This window comes from Python bivittatus, unplaced genomic scaffold (assembly GCF_059951505.1).
Source record: "Python bivittatus isolate LINGU-HERP-01145 unplaced genomic scaffold, Pbiv_v1 ctg000250_np1212, whole genome shotgun sequence".
Classification (NCBI taxonomy): Eukaryota; Metazoa; Chordata; class Lepidosauria; order Squamata; family Pythonidae; genus Python; species Python bivittatus.
Genome location: NW_028277057.1, coordinates 70149 through 86751, shown reverse-complemented (window position 1 = coordinate 86751; position 16603 = coordinate 70149). Strand labels below are relative to the sequence as shown.

At 42.7% G+C, this 16603-nt stretch overlaps 2 protein-coding genes across 12 annotated transcripts in view; both read left to right on the top strand.

The window, feature by feature from the left end:
- Window positions 1–8000, top strand: part of ZDHHC18 (zDHHC palmitoyltransferase 18) — a 30187-nt gene extending 22187 nt beyond the window's left edge. Inside the window, exons 9-12 of one of the 11 annotated variants that reach the window (XR_015796150.1) lie at window positions 1730–2005; window positions 2782–2891; window positions 3624–5553; window positions 6869–8000. The gene's annotated coding sequence lies outside the window, so the exon portion shown is untranslated. Of the gene's footprint in view, window positions 1–1729; window positions 2006–2639; window positions 5554–6868 lie in introns of all 11 variants that reach the window. The other 10 variants (XR_015796149.1, XR_015796148.1, XR_015796147.1 and 7 more) reach the window with 10 other exon arrangements.
- A 1517-nt stretch (window positions 8001–9517) lies between these two features.
- SFN (stratifin) lies at window positions 9518–10704 on the top strand. The gene has a single exon (XM_088140899.1). It carries the CDS (start codon window positions 9526–9528, stop codon window positions 10264–10266), a length of 741 nt encoding a protein of 246 aa, XP_087997025.1. The 5' UTR covers window positions 9518–9525; the 3' UTR covers window positions 10267–10704.
- Window positions 10705–16603: the final 5899 nt, after the last annotated feature.

The window sequence follows — 16603 nt, the reverse complement described above, 5'->3', positions numbered from 1 at the left end:
GCCAGGTTTAGCCATTGCTGTATGTTGTGCTGTGTACCCATTTAAATTCAGATTGTGGAGAGGAAAGGATAATGAGATATGTTAGCGAACTGTTTCTCTCTGTGGTTCTGTTTTGTGAAAAGGTGGGCTTTGCCATTCTAAAAAAAGATCAGGTAGCCGTCAGAATGCTTTCAATTCTCCATGGGACAGATACTATGCTCAGTCATTGGTGTTTTAGAACTCATCTATACTATGTTAGAGTGTTATTCAGGACATCGGGATAGGACATCAGGCTAGAGGAGATTTGATTCTCCTATCTACTATGTTCTCAGTAAGTGGTTGTAGCCAAACTTGCAGAAAAATAAACAGTGATGGCCAAGTCACCAACTTTCACTTGCAGGAAGAACACTTCAGGGGATGGGTGCGTTCTGGTTGACAATGCAAGCCAGAAACTATACGTCCAACAGCTGATGGTGAGGGATAGAAATGTTTTAGCATCTCCTTCCCAATCACAACCTCTACCCTTCATGATCCAAATAATATTTGCTGCTTCCCCACTGCTGATAGATTAGATTGGAATTCCCCGACTGGAAACTCCAGAGATGTTGGTACTTGGAGCTCTCTGAATTCCTAGACAGCATTCCCAGACACAGCTGTTTTCTGACAGGAGCTGTCATTAGCCCTAATAAGATTGAACATCCATCTATTTAAGAGGTGTGTCTGGTGAAAAATGAGGTCTGTTTTCTTTAGCTCCTGTTTCTAGACTTTCTAGAGAGAGCAAACTGGTCACCACTGAATGCATGACTGACAGACTTGCTGGCTGATCGGCAAGAGCTGCCTTGTTTGCATTTCAAATATTGTTGGTATAGTCACAGGTATGAAAATTCATAATGAGCACTATTATTTAGAATAGTCTGGGTCACTACAAGTTTTATCTGTGAGTATTCAGGGAACACTCACCTGTTTCCCCCAACCTGAAATTATTTAGACTGCCCAACAGCACTGTTCTCTGAGTGGCTCGCTATAGTAAAACACAATATTAAAATTAAAAACCATAAAATAATAAGTGCTGCATTAAAAATGGTTTGCTGAGAAATAAAACTAGATTATAACTACATGCACATGATATGAAAGCTAGTAGGTGGCAGTTAAAAATATAATGTTGATAGGGTGCTTCTGATGCCATGTTCCCTGGGAATTGTCATTTCCAGCGTGTCAATGACAGGAAACTGGTTGGAAATCAATGATGTAATTGGGAACAGGAGGCGGAGTAGGGACAACCATGTAATTGACAATGATTTCTTGCAATCTATCCCAAAAGTGTGAAAATAGAAGTAAAGGGTGTCCAGATGGTTATGGTCTGGGCTTCAAGGTCATAGCATTCAGTTATTTCAACAACAGAAACAGATGAAAAGAATGTTGAAGTTCTGCAAAGCGGTTAGCTGTGTCATTCATATAGGATACAGCAGCCAATATATTTGAGTGAAAGTGAAAGGAACCTTGCAAAAGATATGGTATCCTTCAGGTATTTAGGTTGCTCAGCACTGTCCTTGCATAAGGCTCGTCCACACCACTGCTTTGCCATTCCTTTCTCTTGCCCCAAGAACCAGGGGGAAATCATGTCAGCATCAATAGTGCAGCTCCCACAGCATGCCTTTAGCATCCATGCAGAATGGGGCCAGGCTGTGCTAGGGTCTGTACAACTTCTCCCTACCAGACTCTAAAGAGGATAATTTTTCATTCATTGCAGAAGCCGTCACCAATCAATGTATGGAATGTATGCTGGAATGATGCTCGTAAGCAGACACTGTCCAAGTTTTTTCTCTTTTTTCCAAAGAGGTGTCAACCTATCAACCTATCAACCTATCAACCACTAGGTGGCAGCAATGGGTTTGCCTCTTAACTGCACCATAGCGGTCCTTCGTGCAGCCAGCTGTTGTTCCAGCATAGGTGCTCTTGAAGCTGGAGTTCAAGAAAGGGGCTTTGGTGTGTGAGAGAGAAATGATCAGCTATGGAGCATTCTCAGGTACAGCCCCATAATTTTTCCAAAATTATTGTTGATCCGTTGACCAGTCAACTTACAGTAATTGGCCTCTAGGTGGCGACCAAGACTTTGCCTCGCTTTGATTTCATCTAGTAGTTGTGGATTTGTGCAACCAACTTGCAAGTGCTAGATCAGTGTTTCTCAACCTTGGCAACTTTAAGATGTGTGGACTTCAACTCCCAGCTGGCTGGGGGAATTCTAGGAGTTGAAGTCCACACATCTTAAAGTTGCCATGGTTGAGAAACACTGTGCTAGATGCCAAATGTTGTTGAAGAGCTGGCCTTTGAGATATCACTTTGCTGATTCTTGTGTCAAATCACAGTACATGTACTGCTCTGATCATTCAAAAGGATACAAGGAAATAATGTGGCTGTATTTTGAAGCTGTATCTATACCAGGTCATATTCTACTGTACAATGAAATAAGGTTTTAAAAAAATCTCTGAAGAGCCAGGGACTCCCCCGAATAGTGGCCATTGCTACATTGCTACAGAAGCACAAGACTCAAGTCCAACTTCAATAATTTTAATTGATGTCAAGGCATCACACTCTATGGTTGACCAACCCACTTATAACAGAAAGGTACTACTACTGAGTCTTTCTGGGGTCTCTCACAGCCCAAACTGCAAAACAGGTGCTGCGCTTGGAGGCCAAATGGAAGCAGGCAGTCCAACGATAGCCAAGCAGGTCACCACTTCCAAACCACTGCCTCTATGCTTCACAGATGGTTGAGATGGAAGGTCATCTTCCATTTTCTAGGGAAAACACTGCTTTTATGCCAGAAGATCTTGGCCTGGCTGCAGCCTGCCTCAGTAGATGCCTGCCTCCAAGATAGAAGCCCCATTGGGAGGACATGTCCTCAGTAAATGGTAAGTGGGACATCTTCATGCTGTAGAAAGCAGGCTAGATAGTTGACCTCATAGACAGGATTTCAGAAAGACAACTTTGGCTCTGTAATATGACGACAATGGTCCAGCCATCAAACTAGTCACCTCTGGATACTGTCCAGCAGCATACAATTATGTTTAGTGCCACTTTTAGTCTTCCCAGCTCTATAAAGGAGGCTGTCACTTCCTGGCCCACTTTTTTTTTTCCTGTTTTACTCCAAGCCAGAGCAGAAAAATGTAGGAAAAAACCCTAAAGACCCCACTTCAACAGAACACCTCTAGGGCCTCATCTTGATCTCAGGAGAGAAGATTAGTTAACACAATGGTCAGCAATTCCCAGGTAGAGGTTGATTTGGGGGGATGTATATGCAAGACTGGCTGCTGGGTGTCGTAGTTTAGCAACATCTGGTGAGCCTCAAGTTTCCCCATGCTGGTCTAGGTCCTAGTTAAGAAGCAACACTATAGGCTCTACAGTGCAGGTTTCTTGGCCAAGTTGCTGATGTTTCTGGATCATATGCTTAGTTTCTAAGACACTTTCAAAAGTAGCTTCATATATACAATATTAAATATTTTTTTAAAATTGTAATCCAAGCACCAACAATTGGTCCTGCAATATTTTCAGGTGTTCCGCAAGGCCACAGTGAAAATGCTGATGGGCTAAAGTTTGTCTTTCCAGTAAAACCTACTTTTCCACCCTGTTGCTGAACCTGATAGGTTTGATTCAGATATGTTTTTTGGATGGCTGCCATTGAGGACAATTACAGTAGCTGAGCGTCAGCTTGGAAATTTTATAAGCATCTTCCTGCGTGATGCAGGTGAGAAAAGAGGGGATCATCAGCAAAGAGCAAGGAAGTCAGGTTAGTGGTTCTCCATACAGCAAAAATTTAAGGCTTGCTTTAAAAAGCTACTATAAGGTTTCACTCATCCCAAGATATTTGCTGTCAGAAGAAAAGATTCAGCAGTATTAATGCACACCCATTCCATGTTTGAAAGCTGACAGAACTAGCAAAAGGCCAGTGACAATGTTGTGTTATAATATTGCTAATATTAACATAATACTAATGTTGACAATACAATATGAGCTGCCCATAGCCCCAGAAAAGTATATATACAACAATAAAAAATTATATTTTTCTCCTAAGATAAATATTACAGGAGTAGCACTGAAAACTGAGCTAAAGTAAGGGTGTAGCTGTCTGGTGCTCTGAGATCCCACTGCTGATTTTAGATGGTAAAATAACAAATATGGGGCAGCATGATTTTTTTTTCTTTTTCTCTCCCCCCCTCCCCCCCACATTAAGGGTGGGAATGGGAACATTAGAAGTGAGAAGCAAACCACTTCCATTCCTATTATTATTGCTGGTGGCACAGTCAGCCGCATGTTTAGACTGGATTTGGCATTTTTATCCACCTATCGAGCCCTTCCCAAGGACCTGGGATAGGCAGATGTTGTTGTTTGATGGTGTTAAAGGTTTCGTCGCGGGATGTAAGCTGTTCCAAGTAAAGCCGACTTTTGCAATTGGCTGGTGGTGATTTTGTCAATGCCAAGATGGTGTTCAAGTGGTGCTCCAGAGGTTTTGGGATGCACTCAAGGCACTTATTATTACTATTACTATTACTATTTTATCCCACCTTTTTTATGTATAACTCATGGTGGCGAACATACCTAATACTCCTGCCTCTCATTTCCCCCCCAACAACCCTGTGAGGCGGGTTGGGCTGAGAGAGAATGACTCGCAGTCTCCTGATTTCTAGGCCAGCACCTTAACCACTGCACCAGACTGGCTCTCTATGCTTAAATCTCCTGCAAGCAACCCCCCAAAACAGCTCACGAGGGGAAGGGAGTATCAAAAAGTCAAGATGGTGGCCATGATTGTGCAATTGAAGTACTGCTCCTTTTTATGTGCAGCGTGTGTGAGATACATTAATATCATTTATTAGATTTATATCCCACTTTTATTTTGTGCAACTCAAGGTGGTACAAGTAGTCCCCAGTTTAAGAACGAGTTCCGTTCCCAAGGTCTGTCCTTAAGTCGAATTTGTATGTAAGCCCGAACAGTATTATTGTATAGTTCTGTATAAGTAGTATACATAATGCTTCCTCCTATTTTCCCCACAAGAACAATGTGGGGTGGGCTAGGTTGAGAGACAGTGACTGATGAAAGCCACTCAGCTGGCTCTCATGCCCGAGGGAAGACTAGAACTTATATCACTACCCCAAACTGGCTTGTGTGAAAAAGCGGGGCAGCCACCACCTCAACGTTTTTTGACTCCCCTTCCATGAATGCCCTTGGCAGTAGCAACGTTAGTTGCTGGAATTAGGGTCCTACTTGTGGAACTGGGGGAGATGACCCAAGGACCAGAACATGGACCATTCTTCCAGGACACACAGCTCACTATTATGGCCAAGCTCAATGCTATAACCAAGAACATCTACAAAAGTTGTCCTCTTTTACAGCTTAAACAAAGCTGATGATTGTGACCATATCTTATATAAGGGAGTTCCGTAAGCTACGTGCTATCCATTTTATTTCCTTTTACCTTCAAGAACTTGTTCTCTATGACCCCATCTATAATGAATTATGCTGTTTGGAACCAATTTGCTCTGGAGAAACAAGGGCTATGGTGATACCCCCAAAGAGAGGTAACAAATGTTCAGCCTTTTTTTTTTTCCCTGCATGGTGTGAAAGTGGGTGCTTGTGTAACCATTTGGAGGCTTCATATATTTATTTTCTTTTAATTCCCACCAAAACATTAGTAAGAAATTCTGCCACTACTGTATAATTCTGCCACTACTGTATAATTCAGCAACCACCAAATGTTAGTGGTAGAATCTCAGGAAATTTCAGTACAAAAATGGGAGTTCAGGTACCATATATGGACCATGAGTTGTCCACCCCATGGGCTTTCTCTTTCTGGAAGTCTTTAAACAGAGGCTATATGGCCATCCCTTGGAATGCTTACAGTTTGGATTTCTTGAACTGAGCAGGGGAGCCAGACATCATTGTCTTATGGTCCCTCCAGTTCCACCCATTTGTGAAGTTGGTCATTCCCCATAGAAAAGATGTTTCCTGAAAGTCCATTGGAGGTGGCCAGGCACACTATAAGCCACTGTTGTCCAGACTTGGCCACTTTAAGATGAGTGGACTTCAACTCCCAGAATTCCCCAGCCAGCATGGGGAATTCTGGAAGTTGAAGTCCACTCATCTTAAAGTGGCCAAGTTTGGACAACACTGCTATAAGCCTTCCAATCTTTCTCTTCTGCTGCCAAAGGCATTCCTCCTGTCTCCTCCTTGGTCTCTGGGGGGAAAACTCGTCGAAGTGCAGATCTGGGTCATTCAGTTAAGACACTAAGAATTAAGACGCTGGAACAGGGTTTTGCTCATCTTCCGTGTGTAGATTTTCCATGAGTCACTGTGATGGAATACTTTACTCTCAAACTGGATCAGCTGAGTTATCAGCCTTGCCCATCCCTTGCACACAGTAACCTGAGGATTTCACCTAAGGCTGTGCTGTGGAAGCAATTTGCCATAGTGTTGCGTTCTTCCCCAACCCCCTACCCCTTTCTTTCTGCCAATGTAGAAAAGATAAGTCTTTTCCTTAGAAAGCAGCTTGAGTTGTGAGCCTGAACATCTTTTTTTTCTTGCAGAGAAAAATCTTTTGTAGCAGAAATGTCCATACACATATGTACTTAGCATATATACATGTCTATTATTTAAAAGAGCAGTGAATCTAAAGGGGTTGCCCATAGTTTAGCTTAGAGTTTTATTTGAATTTGAATTTGGGCTTTGGGAGGGGGGTTGTCGTTAGTGGGAACATGGAAAGAAAAGACACTTTTCTGTGATTTTGAGCAGATGAGAAGTTAAGTAATTTAAACTCTACCCTTTCTTATGGGAAGGCTTTTTAGGGGTCAAGGCATATTTCATTTATTTTGAAATTGAATTCATTTTTTCATTCAGGTTTCTGTCCCACTTCAGCTGAAATCAACTCTAAGCCAACACTGATGTTTTTGGAGGACTTTTCACTTCCACTTCTTGGGTGGTGCCTTAGGCTTCTACCCCAAAGACACTATATAAAGGCCCTACTGGCTTTGAACTCCTATGAATTATTAACCTTATTATAGTTTTAAAAAGCTTTGCTATCTTAAGATACCACCCTTTACCATCAGATCACTGGTATGTTTAGCTTCATACCATGTTTTCTGATGCAATGGAATGCTTAACAGATGGGAACAGAGAGAGGGCGGCAGGACAGTTAAGGCAGGAAGCAGGGCCGTTATTCTTGAGTCCAGGGGAGAAGGGACATGCAAGAAAGAGTCTCAGAGTAACTCCAGCTTGATTATACCAGGTATAAATTGTGTGGGAGAATCACTCTGGTAGGCTTTCAAGATTCTGTTACATTAGCTTATTAGCAATAAAGCTCTTTCTAGAAATCCAAGGGGTTCTTCTTTCCTGATCCTGCCAGCCTCATAGTACTTGACATCTGAGTGGTGGCAAACTTCTCACTTTGTCCTACTGCTTCTTGAGTTATGAGTGTACCCTCCTTCCTACTAAAGTGAATATTCACAGAGGGAGGGAGGGGTAGTCGCAACTGCATAACAGAACAGCTGTATTACAAGAGAAGATGCCCAGGCAAATATAGGTGATGGAAATCCCTCTCCCCAGGGATATAGATCTGAAAAATAGATCAGTGTTTGCTAACCAGGCACTTTCCAGGTGAGTTGGGGATGCATCTCCCAGAATTCCAAGCCAGCACAGCCATTGTTGTCTGGACACATCTGGATGGTGCCGGGTTGGGGAAAGCATGATACTGGGTTATTGAACAAATAGCATGGCTTGGTGTGAGTCAGATTCTTACATTTAAATCCTTTAAATTGAGAAATAAGCTGCCGTTGAGTCATCAAGGGCCATAGTTGAATTCTAGAGCACATGGTTTGCATAGTGAAGATCTCAGATATAACGCTCATGTCCTTTTTTATCGTTTTATTTAAACAGTACCAATGGTACCAATGTAATTCAATACTTACATATGTCAATCTAAACTATTCAAACAAGTTATATCCTAAAAAAAAAAAAAAACTAAACAGTAAAACTAGAAAAAAAGGAAAAAACAGAAGAGAAGCAAAGAAAATTTTTTTACACACCAAAGAAGAACAGCAATATAATGATACAGAACAATAAACATTTCTTTACTTATCAAATATACCAACAATAATAAAATCTTATATATGCAAATTATTAGAGTGGGTTTTTGAACAACAAATTAAACTGAGACCATACAGAATTATATTTTCTGATCTAACCTGTCCAAATCCCCATAGTCTTTTGTTCAAAGGATCAGATAACAAATAATGAGAAAATGAGAGGTTTCTGCTGAAACCTTAATCATAGAATGATAGAATTGTGGAGCTGGAAGTGGCCCCAGGAATCACCCAATCTAACTTTATGTATTTTATAAGAAAAACAATCGGATCATTCTTGAAAGGTACATTTAAACTTATAGTAGCTGCAACTTAGACAATTATTTGTGACCCTAGTTTCTCTGGCAATGGAAACTAGTTCCTCACCATCTTCCCATGACACCCTTTTACATACTGGAGCAATGATATAATGTCTCCCCTTGAGGAGGACCAGCCATTCACAGTAGTCTGACCTAGTGTAAGACATTTTCTTGGGGAGGGATGTAGAAATACATTAAATAAGTAAATAGGAGAGATTTTGTGTGGGACATTTGATCTGTTACTGTTTTGTATATATGGATTGTCACTTGAGGTTGTAGCTAACAAGTGAACAGATCTGTACAGATGTTCATGCAACAAATACATACATACACAGAGAAGTCCACTCAAAAGAATATTGCACTCATCCTGGTCCAAGTGTAAACTAATTGTTAGCTGCAGCAGTGCTTTGTTACATGCTTTGAGCCAATAAGTTGAACTCACCCTTGAGGTTAAAAACTACTTGAAGTGTATACTTGAATATGTTACAGTATTCCATCAATTGTACTTCTCTGAGCTTTAGCTCTTATATTCCATCACATACATAGTCCCTTACACTTTAGAACAAAAGCAATTTCACAAGCAATATAAGGTGAGTAATTTAAGGTGAGTAATTTAATTAAGTTTGAGATTCCTTGGATATTGGCAAACAGGGTGGAGGAGATGCAAAGATGAAATGGAGCAGGACCAGAGATAGCTCAGGTTGAAGGAGATATATGTGTACTGCCCCCTGGAGGGGGAAGGATAGTCTTATCAGAGCCCATACTCTGTGGTCCATCTCTTTGCCAAAGCCTCTACTTAGACAAGCAACCTCTTGCTCAAGAAGTTCCCAACAGGCTGCATTTCCACATCCTAGGCAGGTATGCACTCACTCACTCTCTGGCTCCAAGGTGAATCACTACAACTCCTTTTAAGGAGAGGCGGCATGAAAGGAAGTGGGGGAAGGGTTCATTGAGAGCTGCTTCACCACGCCTTATTCTTCCTTCAGGCTGAGACGCCAAGCCAAAAGCTGATCCCAGCAGCTAAACTCAGCAGAGACTCCGACAGCTTTTCAAGCAGCTGCCTGGTTCCTCTCCAAATCGGCCTCCTTGCCCAGCACTCCCTATCGTTGCCTTCACAATGGCCAGGAATCATCAAGTGCAGAAAGCCAAGCTGGCTGAGCAGGCTGAGCGTTATGAGGATATGGCGGATTTCATGAAGGCAGTAGTAGAGGATGGAGCCGAACTCTCTAACGAGGAACGCAATCTGCTCTCAGTTGCCTACAAGAATGTGGTGGGCTGTCAAAGATCGGCATGGCGGGTTATCTCCAGCATTGAGCACAAGACGGAGGAAGGAGATGACAAAGCTCAGCTGGTCAATGAATATCGGGAGAAGATTGAAAAAGAGCTGAAGAGTGTCTGCAATGTGGTCTTGGGGCTCTTAGATAAGCATCTCATTCAAAAAGCTAGTGACCCAGAGAGCAAAGTGTTCTACTTAAAGATGAAAGGCGACTACTTCCGCTACCTGGCTGAGGTGGCCACTGGGGATGACCGTAAGCAGATAATTGACAATGCCCGAAATGCTTACCAGGAGGCAATGGACATCAGCAAGAAGGAGATGCAACCCACAAATCCTATCCGCCTGGGCCTTGCTCTTAACTTCTCTGTGTTCCACTATGAAATTGCCAACGCCCCAGAAGAGGCCATCAAACTGGCCAAAACGACCTTTGATGAGGCCATGGGTGACCTCCACACACTCAGTGAAGATTCCTACAAAGACAGCACTCTCATCATGCAGCTTCTCAGGGACAATCTCACATTATGGACAGCAGAGTGTTCAGGAGAAGAAGGTGGAGAAGCGGGTGAAGAGCCAAAGAACTGAACTTTTTAGACAGTAGAATGATGGTAACTCCACATCTCCCTTCCTCTTTTGTTCTTTTCCAACACATGGTATTTTTGTAAGATGCATCTCCAGCTCCTGAAAGTTTCAATGGGATTTTGACAGCAAAAGGGGATGGATTCATACAGGACTTAAGCATTTATCCTCTTGTCCTCATGTGACAGCTTTGGGATTACCTTTGTCCCTGGGCCCCATTCTTCCTGGTATGTGACACCTGCTAGACTCACCGCAGCCTGGAGCTCCTTGTTTGGTTTTTTAAAAATAAACTCTTGTGTTTGGTACAGCATCTGGTTAGCACAAGTGTTCTCCTGATTTGGGAGGGAGGACTGATACATCCTTTATATATATATATACATATACATATACATATACATATACATATATATATATATATATATATATATATATATACACATACATGTATGTATGTATGTATGTATGTATGTAATTTGTATATTTAACTGTGAACGAGACTAAAAACCAAAGCTTAAACATTATTTTGCATGGCAAAGATACCAGAACAGTAGCTGAACCGAGTTAAACAAGATTAATTGCCTTTGCTTTCTCGAGTGCTTTTATTCTGCAGGGTTTTCTCACTCAGGGCAAGAAATTGGAAACAGGGCCTTTGTGTGAATGTGGGAGGGAGGATTTCTTCTAAGGGGTTAAAACTAGCAATCTCAAGAGGGCCTCTTGTTACTGTGGTGTTACTGTGGTGGTTTGCTGCAATACTCTTTCCCAATAAAAGTTCACTTTTATGCCTGCCTTTTGCAGTTCTGGTCTTCAGTTTCATGTCTGGTTATTTCCAGGTAAAAGGGAGAATGTGACATCCAGAGCCACCTTCAGAGGTAGGAACACAAGTCTAAGCAAAAAGTATGGTGAGCAGGTTGATGCATGTTAGACAACGTCCCTGTTCTTCTGAAATCCGAGGTTCTCCTGCAGGCTTTGAGGGTGGAGGTGGGGGAACAGAACGCCTGAAGCAAGAGCAGCATTGTGTAGGCTTCATCAGTGAAAGGAGGAGGGAAGGGTGGAGTTGCAGAGCAGCCCTGAGGAATGGCTTTAGGGATAGGAATGTTTTGACCTGGGTGGAAATGGATGGATGCCCCTTCTCCAAGAGGAAGGCACATGCTTGTATTTTCCTGGATCACAATTGCTTCTCCCTTACTCAGGAGGCACATGACATGCGACAAATCCCACTGATGGCTGCTTTTTTTGACTGGGTGTGTTCAATTTGATCAGATCAACCCTTTGCACTACAGAATATCAGGGTGGTATATGTCTATGTGTGTTCTTTGGCTCACGTTTAGTCTATTTCAGACACCAAGAAAGCTTATTGATCTCCCTAGAAGAAATTGAGAGCATGACTAAGAATGCAGCTAGTTTTCTTCTTGGTTGTTCAGGAAACAGAAAGTGTCAGAAAAGGCTATAGCTCTCTTCCTTAATTTCCTAGCACTTCCAGACGGGTCTTAAGATCTATCTGAGACCTTGAAGAGCATCAACTATTCTAGCACAGAGAAAGGTGAATCAGTGGTCTTTGAGTGACTTCCTATGTTCCTAACTGGCGGGGTATGGTAAGGCACATATTTCGCATGCAAAAAGTCCCATGTTCTGTCCTTGGATCTCTGGGTAGGGCTGGGAATAACTCATTCCCTGGTGAATCAGCCAATGAAGAGGGTTTTTATTTTAAAAAAAATTGCCTAAGCTTAGCCAGAAATCACACAAGGATAAAGATACAACAAAGAAGATAAAAAAATATAAAGCATAATAAAAACATCACGAAGAGGAACTTTTCCCCCTTCCCATCCCTAGGAGTTATTGATCTAGATGGAGCAACAGTCTGACTTAGTTTAAGACAGCTTCTTAAGATGATCATAACGGACCAACTGCTTTTAAGCTGTTATCTTTCATCATGGAAGAATCCTTGGAGAATATTATTCCCCAACACATACAAATTATCAAGGCTAGTTTTAACATCATTGCTTTAGAAAAATGCAACTTTCACTTCATTCTTAGAAGTCTTCCATGCACCCTCCATTTTTGAACTCCCAAATCTCAGAACCGCACATGCAATCACGCAAGCATATTCTCACTTCTGCTGCTCCTGAGTAGGCTTCCTTCAACAGGCCAATTGGAGAAAGCAAGAACTGCACCTGGTCCTTGATGTCCCCATGCTGCACTTATTTTTGAGGCCAGTAAAAAAACCAGCCAACTAGCCATCATGTGGTGGAGTGGTACAGTAGCCTCAAAGAATAGCCGGAAAGAATGAAGGGAAATGTAGCATGCAGGAAGGAGATATTCAAGCAGCAGGAAGATGGGATGAGGCGGAGTTCCGCTAACGGGGAATCAGCCATGCCTTAGCTCTATCTCTGCGACATTTCTTTGGAAACAGAAACTGAGCTAGAAGTTAATTAGCTCAGCTGCAGAAGACCTTCAGATGCGAGAGCGCACAAGGCCAATCCCAGATCAGTACCATGACCTGAAGAAACTGAAGAAACTGAAGCGTGAAGAAACTGCATCACTTCTATCATAGGGCAGGGAATTTTTTTCTCAAATTTGCAAGAGAAGCTTCTAGAATCTCTTCAAATTTGCAAGAGAAGCTTCTAGACTTCTCCATCTTCTTTTTTCCTTTCTTTCCATGGTTGCTTTATACAATGCACACATACACAGGCAATAATATGTTGGCAGCTTTGGCTTGTGTGAAACTGGAAAGGGCGTGTCTCACTTCAGGCAGTTAGCAGCTGGGACATTTCATCTTGGCGTCTCAGGATTACACGCAAAAGTCCCCAGGTCTGCTCCCTAATATTCCCAGGCAGTGGTGAGAGACTTCTGTCTGAAATCCTTAAAAGCCTGTGAACTATTTTGAATTAGATGAACCAATGCCCTGGCCTGATACAAGAAAGCATTGCATGCTCTGGTGTTCTTCTGGCAGGTTGGGGAAGATGTGCGCCTGCTACACTATTGAAAACAACAAAAAAGGCAGGACATGTGCTTGAGGATAGAAGAAAGGAGATGGTGTGGGTTCTAGCAAGGAGTCCAAATGGGATAAAATGTGGCGTGTATGTGTGTGTGTGTGTGTGTGTATGTAGCATGCACATGCACCTATGTATATGACCCTTGTAACTGAAAAGGTGGCCCACTCTTGTTCTAGAACTTGAGCAACCTGGTATTTAATGGGCACAAATGTACCAGGGAGGTCTTCTGCACAAGCCCTACCAAAATGAAAAGGGGCTGGACAATAGCATGACATTCTCAAATTATTCTTCCCCTGCTTCATCTTTCCCACTCTTCTGATCTCCATAGAACCACACATTCACTGCTCAGCTTCTCCATCTCTGAATTTATGGAATTCACCATCACATATGTGCTAACCATTCACTTTTTGGAAGTATCCAAGCACCCAAATATTAAGTCAGAACTATCTCACAGCCTTTTCAAAAGAAGCTGCTGGAGGAGCTGATGCAACAGTCTCTCCACCCCACCTCCCAACCATCTCATAGCTGATTGAAACAAAGAATGCCTTTGCTCACCAAAGATGCTTAATTGCCCAGGGAAAATTAGTAGAGAAAGTTTCACAAGGATAGAGTTGCTGACTCAGTGCAATAACTGTCATTCGTGTGGGCCCTGTTATTCCATTGCAAGGCTCTGGTTGGGCTGAATACAACATATGGAGAAAATAAATGACCATTGGTGTGGCAGCTGAATCAGTAACCATCAACTCTTAGGTGCAGGAGAGGGATCTGAAGGAATCTACAAGCACTGTTGGTGTGGAAGATGCACCTTCCACTTATTAATTTAAATATTATCCTTAAGGGTCTGGGTGGAGCCCTGCTAGTCCTCCTTCTGAAGTCAATCTCTTCTCAATTTAATGAGGTAGATCTTGAGTTTATTCATAAACTGGGAAAGCAGAGGATAAAAAGAGAGAGAGAGAGATTGCTGAAGGGCTGCCCTACAAATATAGATCCAAATTCAGATTTCTCAACTGCATGTATATTGCTGGACCTGGAAATGATGTTCTTATCTGGCTTCTGCTTTTCCTGTTCAATTGCAAATATTAAAACAATGTCTCCCCTCCCACGGTGTTCCAGATAAGATAAGCTTCACCTGCTATCATCTTCTTTCCCTCCCTGTGTCAGCTGGTTTACACATTGTTCTAAGCCAGCTATGGGCAACATCTTGATGGACAGGAATTACACATACTGTTTGAGGCACGGGAAGGGCAACAGTTGGCAAGTAGGGAGGCAGAGTGGGCAGGACCCAGTCTGCATGAGAACAGAGTGAGATTTTCCATTTCTTGCTCCTGGCTGTGGGAGCAGTTTGGTTTCATTCCAGGGGCACCTGCAGGGTATGGCCACAAAGTCAAGGGCAGCTGTTGGGGTGATCACAGTCAAGAGGGCAGCTGTTGGAGCAGCTGTTGGGGCAGTCAAAGTCAAGAGGGCAGCTGTTGGGGCGATCAAAGCTCTGCCGGCTTTTTTACATGTGGTGCATGGTCACAAAACAAATGGAGCTTCAATTGTGCTGTTGGGGCTGCCATCTTGACTTTTTGGACCACACCCTGTGAACATCCCTGGGAACTGGGGTAACGGAAAGCCCCCGCCCTTTGGGACATCTTGCCCCCAGAGGTGAGATAGGCCCCCTCACTCCCGGCCTTTCGGAGGGATTTGAAGACCTGGCTCTGCCATCTGGCCTGGGGCGGGGAGGGAGGTTGTCAGAAATGGGGTTGGCTAGCCCCCTAGAGGCCTAGGGTGGCTTCCATCAGCCTCCTGGATTTTTCCCCCCCTCTTCTTTCCATCTGTGTAGATGTGTTTGTCTTTTTATAAATTTTAATTATGTATTTATTGTTTTAATTTGATGTAAACTGCCCAGAGTCCCCCATTGCGGGGAGATGGGCGGGGATAAGTCTACTAAACAAACAAACAAACAAACTGGAGAGAGAAAAAGAAAACAGGTCTGTGCTGCTTTCAGCAAGGTCAGCCAGAGAAACAGCTTGGAGTGATGCTTGCAGTGTTATATTACCAGAGTGGTTAAAGTGGTGCGCTAAGATTGGGCAAACCCAGGTTCCAGTCCCTTCTCAACCACCGAAGCTCCCTTGGTGACTTTGGGCCAGTTCCACTCTGTTGGGCTGCTGTTGCATGCATGAAACGAAGGGACATCCTCCTGTTAGCTACCTTTTGCTCTCAGAGGAAAGGTGAGATTCAAATCCAGCAAATATTTTTTTAAAAAATTATATCCACTTTGGGGTAGATTGTTAATGAAAAGGGCAATTTCTTTAAATTAAACAAGCTTTCTTCCTAGCCCTGAGCCCATCTTCTAACAGCAGCCTGCGAAGAAGAAATTTAGCACACAAATTCTACTCCCTCCCCTACCAGTTACTTCTATACAAGGAAAAATTTCAGCTGCTAAAATTCTGTTTGGCTAAAGGGTTGCTACTACTAAAAGAAAAAAAAGTTGATGTGTATCATTGCAGAACAGCCAGAACACAGACAAGTTTATCCTTACATTTGTATTTCTTACGTTTGTAGTCTGTTATATGTTATTTTATATTGAATTATGTGTACTTTTTTATTCTTTGCTACCCAGTGGGTTGTTAGAAAGAAATCATATAAATGGGCTTGGGATGTGTTTGACTGTCTCCATCAGCAGAATAGCTCTTCAGAAGCTGGAGAGAAAGGGATTCAGTTTGCTGTGGAGGGAGAAATTGGTGAAAATACGATCCACTTTAGATGTGCCCTGGATTGGATTGACAGTTGCAGAGAAAAAAAATCCAGCAAAATCCCCCCAGGGCTTCCCTACTGGAGAGAGGGTTGGGCAACTGTTTGAAAGTTGCTGACTTCTCCATTGTAACTGATCCTCTTTCCTGGTCACATGATCCACAGCAGAGCTCTTATTACAGATTGGAAAGAATTGCAGAATTGCTCTCCTTACCTGGAATTCTTTCTCATCCTTCCTCTTAGTGAGCAATTGGGTCGAGCATGATCTGCACGCTTCTATTTAAAATCCATAATTAAGTGGGATAGAAGTCATTGTTTTGTCTTGCCATTTCAAAGAAAATTGTGGATTGAGATATAAGACCGGACGATCTTGAAATAGCCAAACTGCAATCATTACACTGGAGGAGTTCTTGCTAGACATTAGGGCCAACCCTCTCATTAGGCACAATGAGACGGCTGCCTCAGGGGGCAAATTCTGGAAAGTTGTGGTGGCTACAAATGCTTTTTAACTGTTCTTCTCTGATGAAAGACCACAAGGTCTTAGAGTAGCTAAATTCGTTTGCTGGCTGAATTGTGGTGGAAGACACTAACCCATGGCCAACACTGAGGTCCAA